Source organism: Acinonyx jubatus, chromosome B1 (genome assembly GCF_027475565.1).
Source record: "Acinonyx jubatus isolate Ajub_Pintada_27869175 chromosome B1, VMU_Ajub_asm_v1.0, whole genome shotgun sequence".
NCBI lineage: Eukaryota > Metazoa > Chordata > Mammalia > Carnivora > Felidae > Acinonyx > Acinonyx jubatus.
In genome coordinates this window covers 83472444-83487536 of record NC_069382.1, presented here as the reverse complement: position 1 = coordinate 83487536, position 15093 = coordinate 83472444, and the positions used below count along the sequence as shown (strand labels likewise).

At 40.6% G+C, this 15093-nt stretch overlaps 1 protein-coding gene across 1 annotated transcript in view; it reads right to left on the bottom strand.

Annotated features, from left to right (window-relative positions):
* Positions 1 to 3873: 3873 nt before the first annotated feature.
* RNF150 (ring finger protein 150) overlaps positions 3874 to 15093 on the bottom strand; it is a 285841-nt gene continuing 274621 nt past the window's right edge. Inside the window, exon 7 of the mRNA XM_027066582.2 lies at positions 3874 to 3994. Within this exon, the coding sequence (XP_026922383.1) occupies positions 3906 to 3994 (89 nt within the window). The 3' untranslated portion in view covers positions 3874 to 3905. The remainder of the gene's footprint in view (positions 3995 to 15093) is intronic.

The following is a 15093-nucleotide window of genomic DNA, read 5'->3' as shown; positions in this document are numbered from 1 at the left end:
GTCACAACACTCTCAAAATGAAAGCAAGTTTAATGACCTTTTTTAGAAAAAGGAAATACTTCTCAGAAATTAGGAAATTGCATTATGAAACATTATTCTCCTAGGCAGGGTCTGGGGTTTGGAACACGTGCACTACTATTATCGAGGGCTCTTTCATTGTAATGGCAGAAAAGCAACCCAAAATGTTTTTAGCACAAGGGCATTCATTAGTTCAGATTCCTGAAATCAGGCCTTGGGTAGATCTTAAGGAACAACTAAGTGCAGGTTTCTTCTTTTTCCGTTTCTCACCTCTAGTTTCCTCTGTGTTCTCTTCCTTCTCAGTCAGGTTCTCTCTAAGAGAGAGAGGGTTGTTTCCTTCCGAACAGGAAGGGCAGGGTCTGTTCCAGACTTCTGCTCCATGCAAGGGCAATCCATTGAGGGAACGTCAGGGAGAAAGTCACAGAGTCATGGGAAACCATATTTGAGAAATAACCTACAGTCCGGTGCAGTTGGGAGCAGAGAGTATGTTGAGAAATTTCTCTCTCCAGGACTTTATGGTAGCTTGAGAGGACAGCTTCAGTCTTGTTTCTGCTTGATTTGGATCTCTAGCTCATTGGATTATTATCTATAGTTCTTCATTTCTTTGTTTTATGTAGTTTTTGGCCTCATATACTGTATGAAAGTGGCTTTCATGGGCCTAAGAAGTCTCTAGTTCTAGGGAGAAGCAGAGTTTACAAAGAGGAACAGAGAAAAATGAGGAGCTTCTGTGTGGGTCTAATTCCTTCTGAAAGGGGGAAATAAAGTCAAAGTTTGGATGTCATAGGGTTACCTTGAAATTTTGCTGTGCAAAATGAACTTAACGCAATTGTCTTAGCCAAGTCTAAGATTAATCAGTATCTTCAACTTCCTCTGAAATAAATCCATACTGTTGACTATTTTAACTTTGACCATTCCCCTCCCAACTTACATGATTTTGTTGTCACTTTATAGTCAATTTAGTAAGGGTCTGTATGTAGTAAACTCTCTCAGTGTGTGTGTGTGTGTGTGTGTGTGTGTGTGTATTCATTCATTCACATTCATCCATTCAGAAAATGTCTTTATTTCGGCCACAGGCTGAGGACAAGGAGAAGATGCTCAGATATAAGTTCTGTCTCCCAGCTTGCTTAGAGTCTATGATAATTATTTTTCATCTGGTCTCTCAATACTTCCTTATTCTCTTTCACTGTTTATTTGAGACTTATGTTGTCCCATGCCAAGCCTGCTTTTGATGCAACATTTACATTAGTAAATTAGTAATTACTAAATTAGTAAATTAGTAAATTAGTAATTAGTAAATTAGTAAATTAGTAATTTACATTAGTAAATTAGTAAACTTTTGGAAATTTGTCAGAGAATGGTCCCTTTACTTAAAGGATGCACTCAAGAGATTGTATGCAAAGGACTGTAAAAGTTGATTTGTAAACGGTGAAGCCAACTGAAAAATTAGTTCACAGAAGTCATAGTCTAGATTTCACTACTGGCCTATCGTGTTTCAAAATAAACTTTTTATCTTGGAATATTTTCAGATTTATGTAAAAATTGCCAGAATGATACAGTAAGTTCTTGTATGCCCCTCCTCAGATTCAGTTTCCTCTAATGTTATCATCTGGCATTACTGAGATCCATTTATCAAAACTGAGAAACCGACATTGGTATGTTGCTATTAACTAAACTTCACCCTTTATTCAGATTTCATTAGCTTTTCCATTAATGCCCTTTTTCTGTTCCAGGCTCCCATCGAGGATATCATATTATGTTCAATCATCATGTCTCCTTAGTCTCCTCTGGTCTGTGACAGTTTCTCAAAGACTGATCGTGACCGTTTTAAAGAGTACGACTCAGGCATTTTGTAGAATATTCCTCAGTTTGTCAGTTAGACAAATTTGTAACAAATGACTAGAATGTATTTATAGCTTTGGAGGAAGACCACCACAGAGGTGAATTACCTTTCTTACTATATCGTAGTAGGAGGTGCATTGGTTTATCATTTTAGGGAATCTATTTCTTCTCTTAAAACCTTTAGCTTTTACCTTTCTTCACCTAATATATGTGTATCTTTCCTTCTTATTTGGCTCTGTACAATCTAGCTACAAAAATTCTCTAAACTCCCCCATACGTCTCGGCAATGTTTTTCTTTAATCCTACTCTTTCTTCAAGCTACAGATGTTCCTCTCCATCATTCCCTCTCTTCCCCTCTCTCTCTGCCACCTCTTTATCCTCCTTGAGACCATCAGTTTGCTCCCTAACTTACTTGCCAACTTGGATTGAGCCTCTTCCTGGCTTCTGACTTGCTCTCTAATGATCTATAATGATCATCAAATCTTATAAAGGAGTAAGAGAAATCAGGAAATGAGGCTAAGATTAGAAAAGACGGTGTGGCATCATGGAGAAAGCATAACATAGAGACAAGAAGAGTTGAGTCTGAAAGGAGTTCTTTCCTTTGTTGATCTTCCTTTTCTTTATATGCACCCCACTACCTGCCCATATAGAATTATCATTTTCTGTACCAGACTATTGTTTCAAACTCCATACCATCACATGTGGCCCCATCCCCATTTGCCTAAGATGCTGTTCTCTCCCTCCCCTCCCATCCTATGAGCCAATAATCTGACGAACTCCAACTCATCCTTCTGGAGATTTAATGTCCAGCATGGTGATTACAGCTAACAATACTGTATGACATGCTTGACATTTGCTAAGGGAATTGATCTGAAGTGTTCTCTCTCACCAGACAAAAAAATTGTAACTGTGTGAGGTGATGGATATGTTAATTAGTTTGACTGTGGTAATTATTTCACAATGTACACATATATCAAAACATCACATAAATACACGTTAAAAAAAATTAAAAAGGGGCACCTGGGTGGCTCAGTCGGTTGAACATCTGACTTCAGCTCAGATCATGATCTCACAGTCCGTGAGTTCGAGCCCTGTGTCGGGCTCTGTGCTGACGGCTCAGAGGCTGGAGCCTGCGTCGGATTCTGTGTCTCTCTCTCTCTCTCTCTGCCCCTCCCCCACTTGTGCTCTGTCTCCCTCTGTCTCAAAAATAAACATTAAAAAAAATTTAAAAAAATCACATTGTTCACCTTAAAAATATGTAATTTTTATTTGCCAAATATACACAACAAAGCTAGAAAAAAGAAGAATCAAGTTTCAAGTCTTTTTTAGATCCTCTGGAAGAGTCCGTCATCCCCACTTTCGAGTTATCAACTATTCTGTGCATACCTCTTTATGGTCTCTAATATATTGTACCACAAGATCTGTTTATTTATTATTTATTTAATGTATTAAACTATTTTGGGTTCTCTGAGGACAGTTACTAAGGCTTATATAGGCTTCCTTTATACTCATCACAGATGTATATTTGACACTTGAAATTTTTACTGAATGACTCGATCAATTAATATCTAATGTTGAAGAAATCAAATACTATCATCCTTAGGTTTATTGTAAGATCAAATGAGACAGTTGTGGAAGCACAGAGTTAAGTGTAAAGAGTTGTGCAAATTTATATAATTATAATCTGCAGTCACCTATTTCTTATTCCCATGAACACCCTCCACCCAAAATATCTGGTTTCTATCACTCATGTGTCACTCACCTTACCATATTTTGTTCTGAGGGTAGATCATGTGTATTAGTTATCCCCTGCTGCATAACAAACAATCCCCAGACTTAGTGGCTTAAAAATAACAACGATTTATCCTCTCATAGTTTCTGAAGTCAAGAACTCAGGCGGAGCTTAACTGAGTCCTCTGCATCAGGGCTTCTCAGAGCCTGTGTCAGGGTATTGCTGGGACTCTGATCTTCTCAAAGCTCAATTATAAAAGCATCTGCTTCGAAGTTCACTCACCTGGGGGGGGACAGCCACAAGTCTTTGCAGGCTATTATTGGTCAGAGACATCAGTTCCTTGCCATGTGGCCTTCTCCATAGGGTCACACACAACGTGGCAGCTTGCTTCCCCCAGAGCGACGACTAGAAAGAGAGAGAGAGATGGTGAGCAAGACTGAAGTTACAGTCTTTTTGTAATGCAATCCCATCACTTTTTGTAATGATATCCCATCCCTTTTGCCATATTGTATTTGTTAGAGGTGAGTCAGTTACTACATCCAGCCCACACTCAACAGCATAGGCTTACATAGGGGCATAAATATCAGGAGGCAGGAATCATTGGGCCGTCCTAGAGGCTCCTACCACAGCACACTACTTACTCTGATCGCTGTAAGATCTAGCCGTGGCTAACATAAAACAGGTTCTGTGTAAGCGATCAATAAGTTGATTTAAATAGAACAAAGCTGTTGACGCCCTGAGATAAGAGAGGTGCCGCCACCAGGAGAAATGTTCCCAGCCACTTCCCTTTTTCCAAGCTCTAGGGGTTTGCACCTGTGTGCTGGGCACCCAGACCTCTTGCTGAGACAGCAAGAAGGTGAGAGTCAGTTAAGGAAAGCAGCACAACCTATTTGGAGCGTTGCTCCGGCGTCTTTCTGGCATTGGTCTTGAACCTTGTGTTACTTACATGTAGCAGGTAATCATTTAGTCATTCACTAAATGGAGATTGAGTGTTTTCTACATGGCAGGCTCTAGAAATCCAGTGGTAAAGAAAAGGAAGTCCCTGCTCAAGTCTGCATGGTAGTGATTATTTTCCTTTGGGTCTTGACATGGTTTCTCTATTAGTTTTTGGGAAAAGAAGCCAGACTTGATTACACTCTGATTGCTATGTCATGAAGGTCCTGGAGGGAATATCTGAAAAGACGTTAGCTCATAGCAGGAAGGCTGCTACTTTCCTAACTCCCTTACCTTCTTCAAGTCTTTGCTCACCTCTTTAATAAGGCTTGTCCTGACCATCCTATTTAATGATATGAATGGATCCCTCCACACCCAGTGCTGATTCCCCCCTTCCTTTCCTACTTTCTTATTGTCCATATCACTTATTATCCTCCAACATAATTTACTTATTATCTTTGCTCTCTAGTGTTCATCGCCCCTATTTGAATTTAAAAATTTTTTTTAATGTTTATTTATTTTGAGGGAGAGAGAGAGACAGAGTGCGAACAGGGGAGGGGCAGAGAGAGAGGGAGACACAGAATCCAAAGCAGGGTCCAGGCTCCAAGCTGTCAGCACAGAGCCCGATGCAGGGCTCAAACTCACAAACTGCAAGATCATGACCTGAGCCAAAGTTGGATGCACAACGGTGTGAGCCACCCAGGCGCACCCCAACCCATGTTTGAATTTAAATTCCATAAGGGTGGGGGCACCTGGGTGGCTCCTTCGGTTAAGCATCTGACTCTTGGTTTCAGCTCAGGTCGTGATCTCACGGCTGGTTGGTTCAAGCCATGCATCAGGCTCTGCGCTGACAGTGCGGATCCTGCTTGGGATTCTCTCCCTCCCTCTCTCTCTGCCCCTCCCTGACTCACGTTGCCTCAGTCTCTCTCAAAATAAATAAATAAACTTAAAAATAATAAATTCCACAAGGGTGGGGATCTTTATTATTTTCTCTGCTGTATCCCCAAAGCCTAGAACAGTGCTTAGCACAAAGTTGTGTACTAGGGAAAGATAGGATAAAACAGGCAGAAAGGGAAAGATTAAGACCTGAAGTCCCTGGGAAAAACACTTATTTTAAAACAATGCTGAGAACATCTCACTTGAGCAAACTCCCTCAGGCTTAAAGTTCCTCTTGGGAATGTGACAGACCCCACCTACTCCCCCTCAGGTTTCCCTCAGGAATTTGACAAAAGACCTGACTAAAAAAAAGCAGTAGACCATAAAATTATGACCCAGAAGGAACATAAGGCCATAGGCCACCCCTCCTACAATGGAAATGAGCCAATCAAGAAGGAATGACTAGGCATTTAGAGTTACCTAGCCAATAAGGGTAGAACTGGAAAAGGAACAAGGGGAAGGAAAGGGGAACTGACCAAAACCCTGTAAAACAGAGTCCCTCACCTAGAGTCACTAGCATTCACTTTCGAATGCCCCCTCTCTGCAAAGAGAGCTTTCGTACTATTCTTACTTTCTGATCTTACACTCTAATAAACTTTTGCCTGCTGCTCATTTAATTCTGTGTCCACCTCTTCATTCTTTGAAGCAGAGAGACAACGAACCCTGGGTATTGAGGTAAAAAATCCTGCAACAGTTGATGCTCAAACATTTGGTGAAGAGATGAACTGAGTCCTTCCAGGTCAGGCTTCCTTTCTAGGCCCCACTTTGCAGTTAGGGATTTTTTTAAGTTTTTAAGTTTATTTATTTATTTAGAGAGAGAGGAAGCATGAGGGAGAGGCAAAGAGAGAGAGAGAGAGAGAGAGAGAGAGAGAGAGAGAGAGAATCCCAAGCAGGTTCCACACTGCCAGCACAGAGCCCAACATGGGGCTCGAACCCACAAACTCTGAGATCTTGATCTGAGCTGAAACCAAGAGTTCGATGCTCAACCAACTGAGCCACGCAGGCGCCTGTGGGAAATTTTTTCATGAAGGAACAGAGATGCAGAGAAAGCCAGTGATGCTCTTAGCTGTGGTTATTGGTTCCAAGAAGGGGAATGAGATTTAATTTGTTCATGGGGCTAAGAAATGAGATGTGATTAGTAAATGCCAAATTGGTCAATGATAGATGTGTGGCTGTCACTTTCTCCTGCTCACCCTTCCATGCTGTCCTTCCCACAGCTGTCTGGTGTTCACACTGTCTCAGTGAGTCTGCACACACAGGCTGAGCCGATGGAGTAATCAAAGCATGGGGTTGCCTACTGATTAGGAGTGAATTGTATCTAATTGGAACAGAATCAGCAACCCCTATCCTTCATCCCCCAAAGAATGAGGAACTGTTGCACTCCCCAATAAGTTCAGAAAGTTTAATACTGCAATTTTTCCAGGCCTTACAGATAATAGGAAGTGATTATGGGAAGTGAAGTTACTTTGGCTGACCTCCCCTTTTTAGTTTAACTTTGTTCTCGCTTGTGTCTTACTCACTGCGCTCTTAATGCTTGATGGTTTTGAATTAAGCATAATCCTTTAGCTAAACCCTTAACGTTTTGATGGGTGGGGAGCCCATTACAAGGTTTACTTCATTTTTGAGCTAAGTTCACATACACACATCCAGAGGGTGATGAAAAACAGATCTCTGCTTCCCTTGTGCGGCAGCTTTAGTCGACATAGAGTCCACCTCAGAAGGAAGTAAAGAGTCATCTACTTTTGTTTCCCCATCTCCTCTCTTGTCTGCCTACCCTCAAAGTCTCACTTCTGCTTCTTCCTTCTCTGGCCTAGGTTGTCATTCATACCTTTCAATTCATCTGCTTTTCCCTTGGAAGTAAGTGGTGTCAAGTCACAAGCCAAGGAACTTTGAAGTCCAGACTTGCTACTCGTACGATTAACACACCTTAGCAGAATTCTAGGTGTTCCTTTGCCTTATTTAGAATTACCCCCTTTTTTTCTTATGGCATGGGACAGGGTCCAGAAACGAGGCAGGCATGTGTCCATCCTCAAGAAGAGGGTAAAAATGGAGAAAAACCCTGCCTGCCGTATAAATTTGAATGGAAATAAAATCTCTAACTCTAGTGGATAGGCGTTCCCTTTAGGTGGCCAGAAGTGGTGGGAGAAGATACTAAATTATGGTACATGATCATATCTTTAATCTAAGAGTCTGTGAAACCTAGTGCACTGGGGCTTACTTAATATTTTTAGTTTCAATTTTAAAATTGATATTTATTTTTATACTTTAAAGTGAAATGTGTTCATTAATATGCATTGAATAATTGAATACACATGAAGAAACACACAGTAGAGCAAGTACGAAATCATATGTATTACCCATCATTTGAAGATAAATAATGTTAACGTTTTGTCACACTTCCTTTCAGTCTTTTTTTTAAATGACTGTAACTATCATTATTCCATAATTGTAACCATATAGTTCCTACTATTCTGTTTTCTCTTATTTTCCCATAACATGAAACATTTTTCCATTTTTTTACAAATTCCCCATGAACATTTTTCTCAAGGACTGCAAAACAGTCTAGAAATTGGGACATAGTTAACTAACCCAATAACCATACTCTAAATCAGGAATCAACATACTCTTTCTATAAAGGGCCAGAGAGTAAATGTTTTTGGCTTTGTGGGACAAATGTCTCTTTGGCAACTACTCAGCTCTGCCATGCAGTGCAAATGCAGCCATAAACAATATGTAAACAAATGTGACTGTGTTCCAATAAAACTTTATTTACAAAAACAAGCCATAGGCCACATCTGGCCAGGAGGTCATAGTTTGCTGACCTTCTTCTAAGCTATTATGTTGTGTTAATTTTTATTATTTTAGATTCTATAATAAAACATTGTGCTTCCTCAACTAGGATCACTTCCTTAGAAAACATTAGAAGTAAAGCTAAAGTGAAGGTCAAAGTCTTTGAAAAATGTTAAAGCTCTTCATATTGTCAGATTTCTTCCTCAAACGACACAGTCATCAGCAATGTAGGACACTGCCAATTTTATCACATTTTTTTCACTATTTATTTTATTCATTTCATTTTCTGTCATGTTTAGGAAGACAAATCGCTAAGTGGGAAAAAGCAGGCTAAAAATAAAGTGTGAGGAAAAATTTAAAATATATATGAATAAAAAGATTTGCCATTTTAGTGGGCAAAAGTATGAAATTTCATTATTGTTTTAAAATTTTTTCAATGTTTATTTTTGAGAGGGTGGGGGGAGGGGCAAAGAGAGAGAGAAAAACACAGAATCCGAAGCAGGCTCCAGGCTCTGGGCTGTCAGCACAGAGCCTGACCCGCAGCTTGAACTCATAAGCCTTGAGATCATGACCTGAGCTGAAGTCGGACGCTTAACAGACCGAGCCACTCGGGTGCCCCTAAAATTTCGTTATTGTTTTAAACTGCATTTCTTGGAAGCTGAGAGTCCTCCCATGCTTGCTAATCTGTCGCATTTCCTCTTTTATGACATGTCTGCTTATGTCTTTTCTCACTTAAAATCTGATGCATTAGCTGCTCCACCTAACGATGTTTAATAGGTTTTAAAGGAGACATCTGGAACTACCTGAGGACATCTTAAGAGGAATTTTTTTTTTTTTGAGCTTATTTATATTTTGAGACACATAGAGAGACAGAGCACAACCTGGGGAGGGGCAGAGAGAGCTGGAGACAGAATCTGAAGCAGGCTCCAGGCTCCGAGCTGTCAGCACAGAGCCCAACGCGGGGCTCGAACTCACAAACCGTAAGATCATGACCTGAGCCAACGTCAGTCACTTAACCGACTGAGCCACCCAGGTGCCTCTTAAGAGGAATGTTTAAATAAGTTTTGGAATGTAACGAACAATGGCATTGTGTGCGGCCATTTCCAATTTTTTGTTTTGTTGTTCTTTTAAGACGGTGAGTGAACTGAATTTAGTGGTCTATCTGCCTCGGTTCATGACAATCCGACATCACCCCTCCATGTCAGGAGACTATTTTGTCTCTTTATTTTCCCTCTTCATGGCTAGTTTCCTATGGCAGCTGTAACAAATTAGCACAAACTTAGTGGCTTATAACAATAGAAATGTATTCTGTCACAGTTCCAGAGGCCAGAAGTCTGACGTCAGTATCCCTGGGTGGAAATCAAGGCGCTATCCAGGCCATGTTCTCTCTGGAGGCTTTGGGGAGCTTCTGGTGGCTATTGGCATTCCTTGGCTATGGCCACGTCCCTCCAGGCATCCAGCTCAGCAGCTTCAAATCTCTCTGCTCCACCTCCATCTCACCTTCTCTTTTTTGTGTGTCAGATCTCCCTGTGCCTCCTCTTACAAGGACACCAGTGATTGTATGATTGTAGTGAGGGTACCCCTGGATCATCCAGGAGACTCTCCCCATCTCGAGATCCTTAACTGAACCACATCTGCAAAGACACTTCTTTCAACGAAAGGAATATTTACAGGTTCCAGGGATTAGGACATGATGTCTCCGGAAGGGGGCATTTCCTAGCAACAGTCTCCCATTTAAACTGCCATTATTGTCCCTTGCTTCATTGAGCACTTCTGCATATTTAATGCGTTCTTTTCCAATAGACCTTGCAAACATGTATTTATATATTTATAGCCTGGTTTAGAGTATGGTTATTTGGTTAGTAAACTATGTCCCAATTTCTAGACTATTTTGCAGTCCTTGAGAAAAATGTTCATGGGGAATTTGTAAAAAAATGTATAATGTGGTTATGTGTTTACCTTTTAATATTTTAATTTTTAAAAAACAAATGATATTGTGTCGTAAAATGTCTTCTGTTTCTTATCTCCCTTCAACATTATATTTTTGAGTCTGCTCTGGTATGTGATTATAGCTCCCCTTCTGTTTTGGCTTTTTTTTTCTTTTTCTTTTTTAATTTTTTTTTCATGTTTATTTATTTTTGAGACAGAGAGAGACAGAGCATGAACGGGGGAGGGTCAGAGAGAGAGGGAGACACAGAATCTGAAACAGGCTCCAGGCTCTGAGCTGTCAGCACAGAGCCCGACGCGGGGCTGGAACTCACAGACCACGAGATCATGACCTGAGCCGAAGTCGGACGCCCAACCAACTGAGCCACCCCGGCGCCCCATGATTTGGCTTTTTTTTTTCTAACCAAATGCACATCCTTCTACCTGTGGACACATGGATGATTTCTAATTCCAGGTCAGCTATCAATTTTTTATATCATTAACTTGTTTGATTTCACAAACATACATTTAGCTGTTATAATATTACTCAATGATCACTGAATGTTTACAATGTGCTCAGCACAGAGCACATTTTTAAAACTGTTCATTTATTTATTTATTTTTGAGAGACAGAGAGACAGAAAGAGAGAGGAAGGGAGGGGAGGGGCAGAGAGAGAATCCCAAGCAGGTTCCAGGCTGTCAGCACAGAACCTGACATGGGACTCGATCTCACGAACTTGAGATTACGACCCGAGCCAGAATCAAGAGTCGGATGCTTAGCCGGTGGGATGATTAACTGACTGAGCCACCCAGGTGCCCTGCCCCAAGCACATTTCAAACATCATCCCATTTAACACTTCTAATAGGACTGTTAGCCAGCTTTGTCATTGTCACTTTTAAACTCATCAGGGAACTGAACAACAGAGTAGCCAAGCAACTGGTCCAAGGTCGTACAGCCAAGTGAGGGGAAATACAGCATGAATAAAGCAGTTGCCATTCCCTGGGAATTCCTGGTTAAATGAAGGAAAACTACACACATCCTGGAAATCCATGGCAGAGTAAGTATACACACACACACACACACACACACACACACACACACACACAGGAGATTTCCTGGATGGGGCCTGTGCCCATTAACCTGTTCCCTCATGGCAGGTACCAACTGGCTGGAGGTCTAGGACTCCCATTCCTTGCTTTGGTTGTTTCAGCCTCTCTGCCTTCGCTCTCGACTCTTTCCTCTGAACATAAAGCATCAAAACAATTGCAGAATCTACACATTGTAACTCCCAAACAGCTCTCAAAGTCATTTTTAAAAAAATTTCCCATGGTGCCTGGGTGGTTCAATCGGTTAAGCATCCAACTCTTGGTTTCAGCTCAGGTCATGATCTCACTGTTTGTGAGTTTGAGCCCCACATCGGGTTCTACACTGACAGGTGGGAGCCTTCTTGGGATTCTCTCTCTCTCTCTCTCTCTCTCTCTCTGCCCCTATCCCACTTACACACACACACTCTCTCTCTCTCAAAATAAATCAATAAACAAAAAATAAATAAAAGATAATAAAATTTTCCCCAATGAAAATTTTTCTTCTTTATGATTTTAAAAATGTAATACATGTTTATTCAGTGCTTATTCTGTCCAGACATTTCCCTAAAGCCACAAATATTAACTCAAGGTTCTTTGTTCAGTTCAGTGAGGTAGGTATTATTGTACCCCCTATTTTCAGGGTAAAGAAACAAAGCACAGAGAAGGTAAGTAAATTGCCTGAGGTCACGTAGCTGTATTTCACAGAGTTGGGGTTTAATCCTGGAAGTCTGTAGATATAAAGCTTTTAAGTGACACGTATGCTGCCTTCCTACCACCATTTTCTCCTTCTCTCTCTCCTTAATCTCTCCCTCTTTTCCTTTCAATTAGCAAATTTCTGTGTTATACATAAGGATATATCGCTGAACAAAGCACTTGCCCTTGTGCATGGATGGAGGGGAGAATGCACATAAACCAACCAGCAAGCAAACAGACAAAACTGACATTTTTGATTAATTAAGGAGACCTCAGGGTGTTCTGCCTTGTTCTTCCTCAAGCAAATCTAAAAATGAATTCCATTGTAGAACTCACCAGAGTTCTCTTTTGAACTGTTCTGAAAGTATTTGCATACAGCTCTTACCTGTCTTCAGATGGGCCAAATTCCGAGAAGTGTTGATTTTTTTTTTCTTTATACACAGCAGTATGGGCACAGTGAATACCAAATAGGCATGAATCGGGACAATGGATTGATGGAGTAGCTTCAGTCAGCGTAAAACCTGTTGCTGGTGGCTGGTCGTCCTTACGTTCTCGGGTCAGTCCTGGGACCTGGCACATGGCTGAGTCAGCATCTGGCTCATCCATCTGGGGAAGGCCCAGGGGTCTCTATCCTCGCAGTCCAGCAAGAGTCTATAGTATTTTGACATATATCTGAGCAAGGCAAAGAATTCGTGACCAGATTTACATAAGGAAGAAAGGCCTCTCTGAAATACTGTTCGCTATTCTGGACACTTTAACTTCTTTGGGCTTCCTTCAGGATTTTGTGAGTTCTTCAGCATATAAAGCAGGTTAGGCTGAAGTCCGAGAGAATAAGTGGCACATGTTTTGTTGAGTCCTGCAAAGCTGGCTGGGGCTAAGAAATTATAATTATTAGCAACATGTCAATAGTTTCTAGAAGAAAGTAAGCCCTCTTAGCGCCAGAAGAATAAAGTCAAAGCAAACTTTCTCTCTGCATGTGCAGCACTGCCTTCTAAAATTGGAGGAAAGTGCTGAGAAGGCATCAGTGTGCAGTGGATGAGAGGCAGACCAAGAGATGTCATTTGAATTAAAAATGAATGCTTGTGCCTTTGAAGTCTGGAAGCCAGGCCTGCCTGAACCTTGCAGAGAGATGCTCTTCTTTGTCCAGCTGACTTGTCCTGTGTCACCATTTGGGGGAGCTGGCATTCTCTGATGCCTGAAGTATAGCCAGTCTTGGTCTGGTTCCATCATAATGAAGATTCTCTGCAGGAAAGTTCTGGAAAATTTCAATTTCCTTCTGCTGGTCAGCAGTTTATGATTCTGTGCTTTGATGTGTGTATGAGACAATCCGTGTGTCAGTTGCATGGAATTTGTGAAAAGGAAAAAAGCTTGCAAAAAATGTTTATACCCCCCTGTGACATTGACCTGTGTCCAGAAAATCACAAATCTTCCAGGAAGAAGAGAGTGTGTTCTACTTCAAAGGAAATCATCACATCTGCCTCTGGGTGCCTCCACCTCAGCCTGGGAAACCAGCACAGTCTCTAAAGGTGCACTTGTCCTGGCCTAAGGCCAGAGACCTGGGTGTCAGGGTTCTTGAACACCAGAAAGGATGACTCATCCTTTCTCCTCTTTTCTCCACTCCCAGCCTCTTACCCAAACCTGTGCAAGGATAGCAGATTATGTCCATCAACACTTCAGGTGGTGAGGTGCCTTAGAATTCCAAAGGGTTCCAAATGGATTTTACATTTCACTTACAAAGCATTATTAATTAGCATATATATAAATCTAGCAAGGTCATATAACATTACAATTCTTTGTTTTCCCTCATAGATTCTGAGAACTTCTTGCTTACCTTGTCCTTCATTGTCCAGGAGAGAGCCTGGTGGCCTTCAATGGCCATTTGTTTAATGAATTAATCAGTAAGGAATGCTTTGTTTAATAAATGGAAATGTCTGATATATTTGCTGATTATAAAAACTCTGAAAGTTCATTGTAGAAAAGAAAACAGCAACTTATAAGTGTATAGAAAGCTCTAACACAGTGTCTTCTTCCAGAGATAACTACTAGTAGATTTGATGTATATACTTGCAGAGTATGCAACACAGAAAGAAACAAGAAAGGAAGAAAGAAAGCGATATAAATTTTTTTCTGTAACATCTTTTTTTTTTACTCAATATATGATGTTTTGGGCATATTTTCAAGTCAGTACATATGGAACTACGGCATTTTTAAAAGGGAGTCCTTAGTACCTTGGTAAAACTTTGAATGTATATAGCATAATGAAATTTGACTATTGTTGGACTCTAGATTGTATTCGGTTTTTACAATGACAAATAATGCTGTAATGAACATCCTTGTTGCTAAGCACATTTTTTTACACTTGTCTGGTTATCTTCTTAGAATAAAATCTAGAAGTAGAGTTGCTAGGTCAAGGGTATATATTCAAATTTTTTATGTTTTCAGATTGCCCTCTGGATAATCTGAAATTTTAACTAATTTTATTTGCTTTTCTTTCTTTCTTTCTTTCTTTCTTTCTTTCTTTCTTTCTTTCTTTCTTTCTTTCTTGAAAGAGAGAGACAGAGAGCAGGGGAGAGGGGCAGAGGGAGAGAGAGATAATCTTAAGCAGGCTCCATGTTCAACATGGAGCCCGACGCTGGGCTCTATCCCAGGACCCTGGGATCATGACCTGAGCTGAAATCAGGAATCCGTGGCTCAACCGACTGAGCCTCCCAGGTGCCCCTAATAATTTTATTTTTAACAAATAAAAATTAAAACATGGGTATTACTAATAAGTAATAAATTTATTGAAATAATAATTTTAACTCAATGAAAGATTTCTGTCGAGGTGTTTCACTACGTCCTCATTAATACTGGACATTTCAATCTTAAGACTCTGCCAAGATGATGGATGAAAAATTATATCCCACTGTTTTGCTTTACATTTCCATCATTGTTTATGAAATGAAGCATATTTTCATGTCAGTCTTTCTTTTTTTAAGTTTATTTATTTATTTTGAAAGAGAGAGAGAGAGAGAGAGAGAGAGTGTGCATGTGCAAGAGAGATGTACAGAGGGGGAGGGGCAGGAGAGAACGGAGGCAGGGCTTGATCTTAGGAACTTTGAGATCATGACCTGAGCTGAAATCAAGAGTCAGAAGCTTAA